The 16,594-nt window shown below is 30.3% G+C and overlaps 1 protein-coding gene across 1 annotated transcript in view; it reads right to left on the bottom strand.

The window, feature by feature from the left end:
• Positions 1–2,740: 2,740 nt before the first annotated feature.
• The window catches only part of LOC124357024 (multidrug resistance-associated protein 1-like), an 82,578-nt gene continuing 68,724 nt past the window's right edge, over positions 2,741–16,594 (bottom strand). Inside the window, exons 23-31 of the mRNA XM_046808394.1 lie at positions 16,200–16,290; positions 13,113–13,221; positions 11,788–11,914; positions 10,358–10,456; positions 9,344–9,490; positions 8,779–8,937; positions 6,372–6,538; positions 5,106–5,300; positions 2,741–4,120 (exon numbers count right to left, since the gene is read on the bottom strand). Coding sequence (XP_046664350.1) covers positions 4,009–4,120; positions 5,106–5,300; positions 6,372–6,538; positions 8,779–8,937; positions 9,344–9,490; positions 10,358–10,456; positions 11,788–11,914; positions 13,113–13,221; positions 16,200–16,290 — 1,206 coding nt within the window. The 3' untranslated portion in view covers positions 2,741–4,008. The remainder of the gene's footprint in view (positions 4,121–5,105; positions 5,301–6,371; positions 6,539–8,778; positions 8,938–9,343; positions 9,491–10,357; positions 10,457–11,787; positions 11,915–13,112; positions 13,222–16,199; positions 16,291–16,594) is intronic.

Genomic DNA, 16,594 nt, shown 5'->3' with positions numbered 1-16,594 from the left:
TATTTTTATTTGAAAATCAACAACTTATCAAACTGTTTTAATATCAATACTATTTACATATTATTAAGTTCATTATCAGTTGTTTCTTCTTGACGAGATGTTTACGATTTTACAAATTTATTGGTAATAAATAAACTCCACCTTCATCATCGCATACCAAAATTCTAAATTGTATTATGTTATTTTTATTTGAAAATCAACAACTTATCAAACTGTTTTAATATCAATACTATTTACATTTTATTAAGTTCGTTATCAGGTGTTTCTTCTTGACAAGATGTTTATGATTTTACAAATCTACTGGTAATAAACAAACTCCACCTTCATCATCGCATACCAAAATTCTAAATTGTATTATGTTATTTTTATTTGAAAATCAACAACTTATCAAACTGTTTTAATATCAATACTATTGATATTAAATAATAGTGTGTGTGTGTGTGTGTGTGTGTGTGTGTGTGTGTGTGTGTGTGTGTGTGTGTGTGTGTGTGTGTGTGTGTGTGTGTGTGTGTGTGTGTGTGTGTTGTGTGTGTGTGTGTGTGTGTGTGTGTGTGTGTGTGTGTGTGTGTGTGTGTGAGAGAGAGTTTAAAATTGTTTTAAAGAATTTTTATCATTAGAAACTTTGAATTTATATATTTTAAGACTCCCTCTGCTGCAAACATTTAATCTAATGTGTAACATACTGGTTTGTTAACAGTACTTAGTCTCACTCAGTATAAAGCCACTCTAAAGGTGCTAACAAATCTGTTAGCTGAATAGCACAATTTTATATTTATGAAATTACCATGAGTTAATGTGATTAACTGATTTGTATTTTAGTTTAATTTTACTATAATTATTTGAAAGCAATGTTTCTGCACATGATAATCTAATCTGTCGGAGCAATGCAGTTTTATTAATGCTCCATAACCCAGTTGAAGCTTTTATTATTCTATCGGTTTTAGAGACCAAAACCTTTATCAGAAAACAAGTACATTAGAACTATTCCCTGTAGAGCATGTAATAAAATGAGTTGGTTGATAAACTTTTGTAACATTATTACTATCATTATTACTACGGCGGTCCAACTTCCTACTGTTATAGAAATTTATTTTCTCAATAAACCTTTACCTACGCTCAGCTTACCAGCTTACCTTAACCATTGTCTGCAGTCTACCAATAACTGTAACTTTATACCAAAATTTGAATAAAATAATACTTTACTTCAAATAATTTTTTAGGCACATACAAATCAACTTCATTTATTATATGCTATGCCCATTGATGTAACTCACCACCAGGCGGCACTAAAAAAGATAACAGTTTTCAAAATACCTGCACATTATAAACTGCAATTACAAAACAGCTACATATAGTAAACAGCCAAACACTTTTTGAAGGCGCTAAGTTATGATGTATATTTATCTTTAAAATAAATTTCTAGTTAGTGGAACAAGCTTGAGTGTTACACAACTTTACAATAAAGTATATGTACATGTACAATACACATTTTATAGATTTTCTTGATTGTGACATCAAGGCAAACTCTACATCAGCGTTGGAAATATAATTCACTTGAACCAGAAGTGCTCATACATGGGCAAAGCTTACGAAAAGCTTGCGAAGCCACGGGAAACAGCTAGTAACATATAAATAAGATACAATCCCTAAATATATGGTTCCAAATCAAAAAGAAATACATAATAATACAATGGTTTGTGATGGGTAGTTGCAATTTTAAATCATTATGTAACACTTGAGTAATTTTGTTGTTTTATTTTGCAAATGATTTTAGATCTTATGTAAATAGTTATCAATGATAGTTGCTCTAGGGATGGGCTTTGACTGTCAGGCCCAGTTAACCACATACGGTTCATATCTTCTTCTTCAGTTATAAGCGCTGGTTGTGTACAACACTGAAAGGAGCGCTAGTCATGGCATCATGTTTCTGATTGGCTGAGGGCTTATCCTGTAGTATTTATATCAAAATAGCTATCAAAATTAATGCACGTAAATTTTTTATATATCATTTTACGTTCTTTAGTGATGTTGCTGAGATACAACTGTTATATGCTAGCATGCACATTACCATATTTACTCATGATTAATTTAATTCATTGAAATCTGTGTTATAATACTCACAGACTTAATTTTTTTAGTTCTTCTAACTTTTTAACACATTTTATGTTGTATGGCATTAGATATATGTTTATGTGTATTACAATATAAAACAACTAAACAATTGAAGCAACATGTATACAAAACAAACTTGACAGATTACTAGTATTCGTTATTAATAAATTTGAAATTGGCATCACATGTAAGGGAATGGAAACTAGGGCCTCCAGTTTCTTGTGAACTGGGGAGGGTACTACAACGTGAGAGTGCATTGAAATACTTAAATCCTTGCAATGACTTTTAACTCTAACTTTTCAATCTGTTGTTTTTATTGTTTTTACTCCAAGTTGTTTGTCTAGAACAAATCAAGGTTTAATACAAAAATTATTAACAATTACATAGGTATTATTCTTTTTTAATTAATTCTAAAATGTAAAACTCTATTAAAACTGAGTTTAAAATAATATTTTACGTAATTTTGTATCCGAACTTAACTGCAAAGCATATATTTATTTACTTCTTGTAATTTAAAGCACATACAAAAATATAAACAACCACACATGCTTATATATAATCCACTGTGAATACACTAAATTAATAATATTCTAGGAGAAATATTGATGGAAATCAAGCACCAAACCAATTAATAAAACTTGTTGTAATTTGCTAATTATATACACATAACAATATAAATAATAAAAATGCTACATGTTTCATGGTTGAACATAAAGTTTTTATACAAAAGCTGGATGCAAACTTATTACAGACATATATATCTATGCTCAGTTATCACATCAAGTTTGAACTACCTCAGTTCAAACTTTCGGTGCTGTTCAAAAACTAATATTATATGTAATCTTTTGAGATTAAGTGTTGCAAGGGATAGTTATGACAGCTGAGGATATGAACACAAGTAAGTTTCTTAATTCAACTAAAATTTGTTAAATGTTGAACTTTCAAATTTGAATCAAATTGCAAGTAATATTCTTTTAAAACCATTATTATTAGATTGGGGAAGTCTTTCACACAAAAGAGTCCTGACTACAGAGAATTCCCTATGCACATTTATGTAGCAATAACCTGATCTAATTGGAATTAGTTAACATTTTTACCTTCCCTAGTCTCATGGATGAATATAAAGGGAGCTCTGGGTTCTCAACCACCCCTCCCCTATTAAAATTGCACCCTGTAGATTATTATGAGCTAGAACACATTTAAAAGTTATTAAATCTCAAAAATGTCCCAGGGGTAGAATAACAAGCTCCTGTTTTTGGAAGATATTTTATACCTCCTAAACCATCTCATTACTCTCCAAAATAATTTTATATATACACGCCACTGTAGTCTTACACAAAACATTATCTGAAATATGGTATTCTCCCAGAAATCCATAAAATATGGATTCTGTATGTCTCAATACATTAATGAGCTAAAGCAGTATACTTATACAGATTTAAGCAGCAAATAAAAAAATTACAAATATTATTAATAATACAAATTGTTATAAGCTGGTACAAACGTCAAGTACAAGTTTTTCTGTAATCAGTACTCAGTAGGCTGTAAATATGTTTAAAATTACAGAGTGAGTGTTTTCATAACAACATATTGTTGTGTGGCTATTTGATTCCATACTGCTATGATGATAATTACAAGGTTTATATGTTTATATAGTTTCCATACAGAGCTATTCTGCTTCAACATCAGATCAAAATGTTTAATTCTTTTCCTTATCTCCTATTATTTTTGGTGTTTTTTAGTTTATGTCAACCCATCAAGCAAAATAATTAATGTTCCCTGCACAACAAATGAGTTATGTAAATTCACTTAAACATACAAGTTCTAATAGCAATATGAGTATCTGGTGTTATTCCAGGTGTGACAATCTCATTAATAGATATGGGCAAGATAATATCATATAAGACCAGCATGTTTTGCCATTCCATGAAATATTGATGTTGGCCGTTTGAGAAGATTTGATGGTGAATCAAATTCTTTCACCTTTCCTTTATCCAGCACTATAACCCTGCAACAGAAATACATAATTCACTTAAACACAATACAGTTTTGGCTTTTTTAAGTATACCAAGTATCCTAAAGTCATGCCACTTCATAATTTTTAAACAGCAGAGGACTTTCACATTTCCGTAGAAGACAGCCATAATATTAACTGGAACATTTTGCATACATTTCAAAGTGACCTACCTCAGAGTTGTTTTCTAGAAACTTGAGTAAATTTTTTACAAAAGAAGAAATTCTAAAATACATATGTAAGAGTATAGTAGAAATTTTTCTAAATTCAAGAAAATAATTCATTTCATAACGATGTTAAAATACATGTTCTCAGCAAAAAAATAAATAGAAAATTACCCTTTTATACAATATGTATTCTACTTATTACGCTGAAGAGTGTCTCATCAGGTAATTTAGTATTAAAGTATAAACATTTTTGCTCAAAATTAGAGGTTTTAGAAATAAACTTTTTAAACAAATCACTGTATTATTTATACAACCATCAAGACAGTATGTACAATAACCTGATATACCTGCCATACCCCCAGTCCAATTTTACAATATGACAAATAAACACATTTCTTCCCCTCCCCTAAATACTTTTATAATAAGTTACTGCTGGAAAAAACTGTTCAATTCTTGAAAAAAGTTTAAAAGAGAGAAATTTTATTTTCATACCACTTTCTGAACATATGCCACTTAGTATTTAAGGAGATGAATTAAGCAACTCCCAGATCAGACCACACAAATAGATGTATTTAATTACCCAACTTAAAAATTCATTTTTCTTCCTTTCATTATATTCATTACTTTTCCTCATAGACTTTTTTGAATTTTCTCCCTTTTCTCTATCAAATTCTTCCTTCATCTTTTCTAGTTAATTTGTTTAGTGTCAAGAAGTGTTTCACTGTATTGCAAGAAGCTTTATCCTCCCCTCCCAGCTCAATTGTTGTTTTCTAGGAAAGCTATCACTTCTAAGTTACACAAGATATACTTGCCTGTCAGAGTCTATGATGGTGTTGAGTCTGTGAGCTATTGTGAGAACTGTACAATCCTTGAACTCCTCTCGTATTGTCTGCTGTATCAAGTTATCTGTCTCCAAGTCAATGGCGGCTGTGGCCTCATCCAGGATCAATATCTGAGTCTTCCGCAGCAGTGCTCGAGCCAGGCATACCAACTGTCGTTGGCCAACACTAGAATCAAGAATATTTTATTGTCTTCCCTCGAAGTAATTTATTGACAAAGTTAGAGAGTTATTTAACATAAAACATTAAAATAAGACACTAGACTAGTTAGTGCTGTTTTGTAGTTTGTAGCATTTGTATGTGCTTAGTTAAGATACATACTAAATACTTATGGTAAACAGCATAATTCAAGAGTTTACATAAATATTTTACTATCTATGTTACCAGATAACATCTCTTATACAGTGTTTAAGCTTTCTGTTTAAGCCATTTTACAATAACATTTTTAAAGCTATTAAGAATGATATCTTTAGCCCTAAATGGTAATTTGTTGAAGAGTCTTATACCAATATAAGATAAGAATTCTGAGTTTAAGTCAGCCTAACATGTTTTTAGTACAATAGAATAAGATGGCTGGTTACCATCTCTAGTTAAAACGTAGCCAATGGCATCAGCATGGCTGTTCAAAGTAGAGGAAAATTTAATATTTTCTACCTTTAATGTATCCGATTTATTAAAAAGTTTGCATTGGTTTTCAGTTAAATTAAAAATTTAATCCATTCGAATTGTATATGCATAAAGCTTTCACAAGAATTACTGGTTGAGCTTTCTGTAACAACTGCAGCTGTGTTGCTTTCTACACTCACTTCAAGGTGAGATTGCCAGGTGCAACCTATGGAATATGTATATTCCTTTTTAGATTTTCCAGCACACTGAAAATGAAACCACTTGGCACATTCTCCCTCACACAAAATTCTAACAGAGGTATTAGTAACTCTTTTAGGACAAGCTACATTTCAATTCACCGACACCATCTTCAGTGATACTAAGAATCGAAATATGTTGAATTGCAGTTATTATTGTAAACAATCAAAGAATTTATGTGATATTATATGTCAAGTAAATAAAAGTATATAGATGCTGGATGGGAGCATTACTGAACCTTATCAATTCCAAAATGGAATTGTATACTGTTCTTAAACATTGACATTTAGTTGGGAGGATACAATTTTCAAAGAATTTAAAATCATTACACTAAACAAACGCTTATTCACTATTGTTTTAAACACTATATTGTACCTCAAGTTATCTCCACCCTCGGAGATTGTGTGGAATAACTTCTCAGGCTGGGAACGGATAAATAGTCCAAGATGTGCCAAGTCCAGAGCATGCCAAAGGTCTGAGTCATTGTACATCTCAAATGGATCTAAGTTCATTCGAAGAGAACCAGAAAAAAGAACTGGATCCTGAAATTAAAAGATTAGTTCAGTTCAGTTTTATGTAAAGAAAGATGAATGGCACTATTATAAGTCAGGTGCTATGAAAAATATCCTTTTATAACAGATACAAATTTTGTATATTTGAGAACAGAAAATGTATATTAAAATTTGAACATAGATGTAATCAAATTAATTTAATCAAACTACAGAAATTTTTATTAGTTTTATATAGGTATCTAGTGTAAGTATCAACTTCTCATCAAGCAGTGATAAAATATCTTCTAAGATTCACAAAATTATAGCTAGCTAGTGGAAATTGTCAACATCTATAGCAGAAGGTGCTTTTTCATACGAAGAACTCTAGGAGTAATCAAATGCTTCTAGGTGCCCAACAAGGCATCTAAAGTCATATGAATTACTGTATTCCCAGCCCAAAATGTTTTTAATTAAATGATTATGATTAATGATTATGAAAATTATAAATAAAGTCTCTTCTCCATGGAATGATTAAGCAATAACCCAGACACAAAGGAGGCAATTTACAAAATATTTAACTACAGATCCATTTTGTATCCATCTGTTTCTAAAGGCATTAAATAGAGTATATGTAGGATTCCAGGAACATCAGAAAAAAACCATTTGTTGACAAATTTAATAATCTGCAAGAGTTTGTCACTGTTTTTCTTAGACTATGGATGTTGAATACATCATTGACAATCTGGAGATTAGAAACACTATTACCAGCCTATAGTTTTGGCAAATCAAAGATTTTTAACTTCTAGATGACATGTCCTTACACTAGCTACACTTCAAAACATAGTAGTCCAACAAGGTTGAGTGGTTTGCCAAAAATTGTAGCCAAATAGTACAAATAAAGCATTCAATAAAAGGATCTATTACAAAGTCCTTATATTACTTAGTAAAAGCAATTATGATGTAATATGATGGGAGTCCTATAAAAATTTTAAAAGTAAGTAGGTATACATCAAGTAGATATTATTTAAGTTCATGGTAAATAGTATCATAGTTTAACTTAATTATTACATAATGTTTGGCACGTGTAGGAGCATTTCTGGTTCTAATTAAAATACATAACGTCACAGCTGAATCTGTCTTGTCATCCCGATCAAGAAAACACAAATCTTGGATCACACAGATCTCGGAAACTTACTTCAGTAAAAAAGCATATATTTCCAGTCCTTGTCATATATTTCAGGTCTAAGATATTTCCAGTACCATAGTAGAGTTTGCCTTGTTGTTCTGACAAAGAAAAAAATATATATACTCAAGTAGGACCGAGGTGCCTACTTCGGCTTAAGACCGTTTAAATTCACTTACCTACTATGTCACAGTTTAGCTTGCCATATTGCCTCGATCAAAATATTATATACGTTCGATTATCTAGTTCTCGGAAATCTATTTTGGTCAAAATTGTGTTGACATAGTTGAGTTTGCCTTGTCCTGATGAACAAAATACACACATAAGTAGAAGCCTATTACGACCTAGGGGGAAGGCCTACCTACTTCTTATGTACTTTCGGTATAAGATGAAAATCCTTATTAAGGTTATACAACATTCCAAAATAATCGTTATTAAAGTTTTGCGTCACACTTGATTTTGGACTGTAGCCAAGGAAAGAATGAATCGTTGAGGCATGTTAGTATTCATTTCTCTGTTTTTCCATAAGCCATTGTTAAAAGTAACATCATAATGTCAAGGAAGCCCACCAGTTTAAAGTAACTTATGTGAAAACATTCATATCTTCGTTCATTAAGGTTAGTTTTACAACAGTATTTAATGCATTAGATGATTTTAATTCGTCACTGGCACAATCTGGAGTAAAATTTATATATTAATGTTTTATTTACTATGTGCATTACACTACCAATCAAGCACTGTTTACTTATTATTATTATTGATAAAATTTAAATGTAAACAGATGTTTCAGAAAGTTTGTCGAACTATAGCTGTCAACAGCTTTTTAGTGCCAGTTTAGTTTCAATTATGAAACGTAAAAAACCACATTTTTTTCTAAATTTCAAAATATTCCAGGTAACTTTCCTTAACTTTTTCTTCATAAAAACCTTCCTCGGATTTTAATGGACATTTTACAAAAAGAATTAACCGAATTTGTCCGAATTGAGCCGAATCTTGAGATAAGCGCTTACCAACACATTTGGTGATTCATTTTTATTTATAAGATTAGTAAGTATCTAAAGATTCAATGAATATATACTAATAACTATACAATCATTATTAATGTCACCTGAGGAATGATGGTAAGCTTGGACCTGAGATCTCCTAGTCCAATCTTGGAGATGTCCAGACCATCAATGTAAATATGTCCCCCAGCAGCTTCCAGTATACGGAACAAACTCAGAGTGAGAGAGGACTTGCCTGCTCCAGTTCGACCAACTATACCAATCTGGAACCAATATATAAATCTTAAAAAGTATTATTTTGTTTTGTTTTCCACCTACACAAAATTACAATTGTGAATCAGAATTGTATAGTTAGAAATATTAATAACTCACAAACACCTTGCATAGATTTTACAATTAATAAACAGTGTATTGATCGATATCTTACTTAGTTCAACAAAATGTTTTATTTTCCAAAAGTATATTTTCAAATTAACTATTGTAAAGTATGAATAACAATTTATTTATAGAATCAAAAGAATGAATTTTGTATTTCATTATTAAATATAGCAGTTTAACCTAACATTTAAATTCATTTTAATCACTACTGCCTCATTTGAATACAGTTAATATCAAAAATGTTCATTTAAACACTCCAAAATATTGAAAAGACATCTATCAATTCCTTACCTTCTCTTGGCTATTGATGACAAAGGAGACCCCTCTCAGCACCAATTCCAGGCCTTCTCGATAACGTACTTGGAAGTCCTTGAACTCGACAGTACCATGAGCTGGCCACTTGGGGTCAGGCCTGGGCTGAACTTCCCATGCTCCTTCCTATGCCCACATCAACCCTTCAACACGTGAACTTTAGGTCCAGATAAAATTATGTTTAATGAATTATCTTTAAAAATAAAACATTTTATTTTCATTAACACCATCACTGTGACACTTATGGATAATTAGCAGTAACTGCCCACTGCAGTTAGTGTGTTAAATAACATGATACGTAGAAATATCTCCACAAGACATTAAAATATAAATGTCTATTATTGCCCTACATATACAAGTTTCATGCTCATCTTATTTTAATGACTTGATGATAAGACGTACAAAAATGGACTTTCAAAATTCTTCTCCCTCCATTATATTAACTTTTGAATATTTACAAACATAAACATGATTTTAAGCACCATGTTAATATTATATATCACTGTTGAGTAATTACCACCTCTGGTCTATCTAGAAATATGATAAAACCAGAAATTTTCTAAATTAATTACAAACTGTTGAAAATAAATTGATATATTGAAGTTATTTCAGCTGTAATTAAGGTTATCAAATTTAATTATCTCAGTTATTTCAAATGGTTTATTTGTTCCCAATGTTGCATTATATCACAATGTAATGAGTGTCAGCAAATGTTAAATTTCTTTCGGATGACAGTCTTAAGATTATTGGGATCTTAAAAATCTTTCTAAATACTGGTAGAGAAGAAGGGAAGATTTTTCAAAGTATTTAAAAATTGTGTAATTGTTTTAAAGTACAATATTTTGCAATAAGCTTCAAATTATAATTGAGTTGACAATATTAAAGGAAGAGAACATTAAAATTAGCATATAATCTTAAGAAAACTGAATTATGTAGAATTGAGCAATAAATAAAAAAAAAACCTTCTATGAATTTTATTTAAAATTTTGTTACCTGAGGAATTTCAGCATACTCTTTAATCCTCTCGACTGAAACAATGTTTGTTTCAATATCCGAGGCCATCCGCACTGCAAAGTTCAGCATCCCTGTAATCTTTACAATAAAGTTGTTGGAAAATTAAAATATAAATTTCATTGAAGAATTTGATACACTATTTGGTTTGAGGTCCATTAATTACACACACTTTAACGCCATAACAGAATTTTAATGGTAAATATGAAATATAAAGTATGTTAATCCTAACATGTACTAAAAATAGATGCATTAGCCACTTTTCTTAATTTGCATGAATAAGGAATCTATGTTAGTTGATAGCTACTATTTATAGAGACTGAAAAATAGCACTTTCTGCCAAATAGCCAGTCTGTATATAGTGAGCTGATACTGATTTTACTTTATTTATGTCTGATAATTGGTTTTTAACTGTGTCAAGCTAAGAAAAATAGGATCTTAAAGAGAAAAAAAATTATTTTAACACTTTTGATACTGTACTCTTTCATTTCGACCTTCACCAAAACTGATGTGGCTGACAATCAATGTCTTTCTTAGGAGAAAGTCCTCTATCGTTTTGAAGAAAAATCGGGTTATGCGCTTAAAAAATATGAATTGGCTATTTCAACCTTGGACTATAAGCAACAATTGTCAAATCAATTTACTTATAAACTATAAGCAAGTCAATTTACGACAGTAATAACCATTTATTTAAATATTTTGAATAGCCTACTTTTAATTATTTAATTTTTTAAAGCCTCTAATTAAAAATATACATTTTCGGAGATAAAATTATTATTCATTGATAACTGAAAGTGTAATAAATAATTGTTTTAACCATGAACGTATATTTTTGTTTTACTATGTTTTTTAACACTACTAAGTACTAATGGAATGTTTTAAAATTTTAAACTATGTACTTTTTTAAATTAATTAAAATCTTGATACGTATTTTGACAAGTCTTTTCATTATAATCCATGTTCTGTTATATCACAGGAAAGAGCGTAGAAAATTCTGCAAAGTGACACCTCTCCCATCTCTTTAGGTTAAATAGGAGAGTTTCTGGAGGAATTTTGAAAGAATCTCTTAATTTATTTTATGTTTTTTTTGCATAGCTATATTTCAGAAACAGTTTGAGATAAAAACTTAAAATTTTGTATTTTTCAAAGTCTTAGCAGTTACTATAAATTCAATGTGTATAGTTGATATAAACTTTATTCTTCACATAAAAACTTGTTTAATTTTTATATCTGTTTATAACTTTTAGTAAAAATCTCAAAAATTAAAATTCATTTGAGATACCTAACTATAACATCCATAAGAAATTTATTAATAATCGGTTTGTTTAGTTTGTATCAATTCTAATCATAGTAAGTTCTATTACAGTAGTTCATGAAAGAAATTAAAATGTTAGTAATTTTTATGTACAAACCTGCAAAGCATAACTAATGGAGAGACCAACAATTCCAGGATCTAATGTATCTCTTTCCAAAACAGCAAATAAAGCTGCAAAGAAAATTAAAATATTGCCTATTGTCTCTAACCGGATACCGAGCCATCTGAAAAAGTGTTAAGGCCAATGTTATACAATAATAAATAAGTTTGCAGCTTACAAATATCTATTCAATTTACTACAAATAGTGTATTTTATATAACAGCCAGTCTCTAATCATGGATAGATGAATACTAAAAATTAAGAAAATAGTAATATCGATTTGGATTGTTTTGTTGTGGTTTTTCTCCCCTTGTCACATGGAGATATTGAATTTCAAATCTAACAAATAAGTATTAATTAAACAATATAGGATACAAAATGTACACAAATCAGCTTGTTTTTCGTAACATTCTTCTATATTCTACAATAATATACCTACGTCCTGAATATTAAACCAAAAAGTTAAGTCGCAACTTGTCTTAAAGGTGGTGCAATCAATTATGGTTACTAAAATATTTATTCATGATAAATTTATAGCTCTTTAATATAACTTCCCACAACACAGAAAAACTAGGAAATATTTGTATCACTCATGTGAATTACAACCATTTAAAGAAGAAATTTAGCCTTTTTGTATTAAGGCCGGAATAAAAACAAAGATTAAAATGTGGCATTTTTGCAGCAATTACAAAACATATAGCTTCAGAAGTGACATGTTTTTTATTCATAATAAAATTTATTTTAATAAAAAAAATATTTTTGAACAATTTTTTGAATTATATTTAATTAAAAGCATAATTTTCTAAGATATGAAAATGAATAAATAAAAAAGTACTCCCTAAAGCTATTACTCATGTATACACTGTAAAATTTCACATTTTAATCTTCTGCCATTGTATTTGGACCTGATTAAAAAACTAACCAAAATCCTTATTTTAAATTATTTAAATGAGGAGTGAATAGTGAATCCCTCACAATTTAAAGAAGTGATCAAAAGGTTATTTTAAATTTTTTTCTTAATTTATTGAAGCCATCTTAAATAGCTTTAAATTTAACATTAAAAAGTATTTTCATAACCCAAAACTCATTGCTTCACCTGAAAGAAGTACAATTTTGTAATTTTAAAATAAATTAGTGTCAGAAATATAAAGTGGTGATATTAAACTGTGACCTTTAATATTCCTCATAAAATGTCAATTGTTAAATGGAATCCAGTCACGTTTTATACATATAAATATAAAGCTTTGAATAGTAATATTTTTCACCTAGTTTAGCTCCAAAAGTTTAATGAGTTGGATTTATTATATTTAAGCATTAAATACCTGTTTGAGATCAAGCTGGGGTAGTAACAGACTTGATTGGCATCCACCCTGTCTTCCGCTGTTTTGATAAAACGGTTCTCAACCCTGTATGCTCTGATCGATGAAGCACCTACACAGTCACAATTACATCATTATGTCATTTTCATCTTATCATAATTGCACTTGCACTGGAGCATTGAATTGTGTGGACTAGGGAGCCCAAGCATAGATGCATAGCATAATTTAGCCTTTCACCACATTGGAGTCACTACACAAGACGTTTAATTCTTGTTTGAACAATGAGTGTTGTTCTTACTTAAAATTTGGCTGTAGAAAAACAACCTTGAGCTTTTCCCCATAAGAAAAATTGCAAAACTTTTATGTACGTCATCATTCAAACCTAAACATTTCAACTTTACAAGAAAAATTAAAAAGTGTTTGTACATGTATTAATAGCCTCTTCAAAATGAGATATCTCTCACAACAATACAATAAAAAACAAGGCTGTAAAAGTACATGAGGTTTAACATTAGTCTCATGGGGAAAAACTCAAGACGTTTCTCTGAAGCAAGCTCTTAATGTAAGTATATATATTTAAAGACATGTTGAAATGACACATCAATTAATTTTAAAATAAAGGCAACCAGATGGATTGAACCTAAGGCTAGTTGCACACACACCGATTTTGGACGACCGATTTTTTACCGACCGTCCAAATTCCAATAGTGAACTGAATGAGGGAACGGAACCTGGCACACATGCCGACAGCTGATCGGCGCCAGTTTACTATTGGAATTTGGACGGCCGGTAAAAATCGGTCGACCAAAATCGGTGTGTGTGCAACTAGCCTAAGGTGATTTCTTTTTCCATCTTATATACATTTTTAGTTCTATGTAAGCATTTATAAATATTCTACATACAGCTGATTGGAATCTGGTTGTTTATGGTATTCATTTGATAAAATTTCTTTTTTGTTTATGTTTTTAATTCTTGGTTTTGGTTCTGTTTCTATGTTTTATTAAATCAGTGTGTTTTTGATGAAGGGTTCTGTTTATCTTTGTAGTTTTAAATATTTAAGAATCATAACATCTTCCAAAAGAAGAACGTCATGCAAAAGGAATATTTAAAGGTTTAAATTTGTTAACCTGTCTATTGGTTTATGTGCTGAGATAGTTATTGTTTGTAAGGTAGAATTTCAAGCTCTTTTTTTTAATCACTATAACCATAACTATAATACAATAAATAAGAGATGTGTTGCACTTTCCAATTTCATAGACTGTGTTTGTGTGAGCATTCACCACAGTATCTTGGAAGAAAATAATACAATAAGTTCCTTACTTACTAGATTTAATGAATCAAAAATACAATGAATTTAAAATAAAAGTTTCAGATATGTTATAAGAGAAATATTATTACTCTATTGAAGAATATATGTGACACAATAGTTCAATAAATACTTACATTTATACATTTTATTTTTATGGCTGTTTTATAATTTAATAACATTATATATACTTATTCATACATTTGACTATAACTGATAGTAATATTACATTCTATTTTATACCTTGACAATATCACTTGTTCTTCCCTGTGCTAGTTTAAAAGAACATATATTATGTAAATTGTGAAAATAAAGAATTTGAATTTGAGTTGTAGCACTTTCCAGTGCAATTATATCAATTATTTTTCAAAATGTGGATAAGGGTGATATAGGTAGTTTCTTGGATCCATAGGTGAACGTTTTTTGTGCTTGGGGTGGATTATAGATATTTGAAGAAAAAGACATGTTGAAATGATCAACAATAAGCTCTGGGTCATACTCTTTCTTGCCATTCACCTCCAAGTGAAGAAAAGAAGTATCCTGTATTAGCTCACTGTTCCCTTCTAAGTTTAAAATATTGTCCAGAGAGTATTTGATTTGTTGCTCAAATCAGTTATACGTTCTTAAGTTATGTTGCATTTGAGATTTCTGAGTTTAGTATCATAATTTTTCTTTATATCTGACATTTCTTCCTTGACACTAGTACTACCTGTCGTCTCAAAGGAGGTTTGGCTGACTCCTCCAGTGTCATCTTTGGATGATGTTTCATGCAGGGGTTCTGTAGAAAGAGTCAGATTCTATAATGGGATGTTAGGCTGACTTCTCTTGTGTATTCTTGTGAAATATTTACCAGTTTTTCAATATGATTGTTGAAAAACCATCAAGAGTTTCATTATCATCAAACTTGTATGCTTTGCAGGGGGGTTTTGGGACTAATTTTAAGTTTTCGTGGAGGGTGAACATTTATAGATTTTGAGTCAAATATATCTGTGTTGTTAATGTGGTCAGTCTGTGTAGAAATAGACTTAACCTTCATTTTGTCTATGGTATGAAACCAGTTAGTTACTCCTACGGATATCATTAATACTGTCATACGAGGTGCCTGTTGATTATTTGATTTATTTTTGCTTACTTTGCTTGCTTTCTTGTAATGTACTGTAATGGGTGGTTTTTATAAGGTGTGTCTTTCTCAGTAAAAGTAGCAAATTGTTTTGTTTTGTGCCACGTTACGAGTCTTGAGGTTTTAAATTTTATCTGTGTATGCTGCCCATGTAGAATGACCCTTAATTTTAATAAAAACTTTAATTATTTTTTAACATTTTGTATTAATTTTTACTATTGTAGATTGTGGATCAAAATATTTCTTAGGGGCAGATTAATGTTACATTGGTTATGGAAAATTACCAGCTAGCAGAGAGCAATGTCAGAGACATGTGTTAGATTGCTGTACAAATAGAGTTACACAGAACATCTGTCAACTCTTTGCTATAATGCTGCACTAGAGATCAGTGCCTTGTTGGCTAGAAATGGAGTCAGCTAACTTCTGACATTCTGGCTGTGTTGGAGTTCCTCTTCTGGTAAAAAACAGTATTATTCGAAATTGTTGCTTATTAATAGTGAAAGAAATATCCATTAAGCAATGGTTTTACATGTCTTACCATTAGCCTGTCTTCTTTAACTACAAATTAATTAAATATTTTAGGTCCATACTTGAGATATGACTACATAATTTTGATTAACTGATCTTAAAATTAAAATCCTCTGATTTGGATAACTTCACTCACCAGAAACAGTCTCACTGAAGTGGGAGAATATGGGAGATCGGGACACGGACTCTATTCTCTTCAGTTGGCGAGAAGTTGTAACATAAAACTTCTGTAAACCAAGAGAAAATAAATTAATACCTCTAAAAATTAAGGATGGTGAAAAAGGATCATCCCATTCTGAATGCTGAAATTTTGAACAGTAATTAACACAAAGACAATTTGCATTATTAAATTATGACATCACCAGGTTATAATTCACAGCAAGTCAAAGTGCTCAATATTTGCCTCTTTGGAGTTACAGCATAATTATGTTTATTCAATGGTCAAACTCGTCCAAAACTTCAACAGGCATATTCAGATCTCTTACATCTACAGCCTTTCTAAGTATAGTTAGGTAGTTCAACCACTGTAGC

Source organism: Homalodisca vitripennis, chromosome 3 (assembly GCF_021130785.1).
Source record: "Homalodisca vitripennis isolate AUS2020 chromosome 3, UT_GWSS_2.1, whole genome shotgun sequence".
Taxonomy (NCBI): domain Eukaryota; kingdom Metazoa; phylum Arthropoda; class Insecta; order Hemiptera; family Cicadellidae; genus Homalodisca; species Homalodisca vitripennis.
The sequence above is the reverse complement of the archived record's forward strand: the minus strand, read 5'-3'. Positions and strand labels throughout refer to the sequence as shown.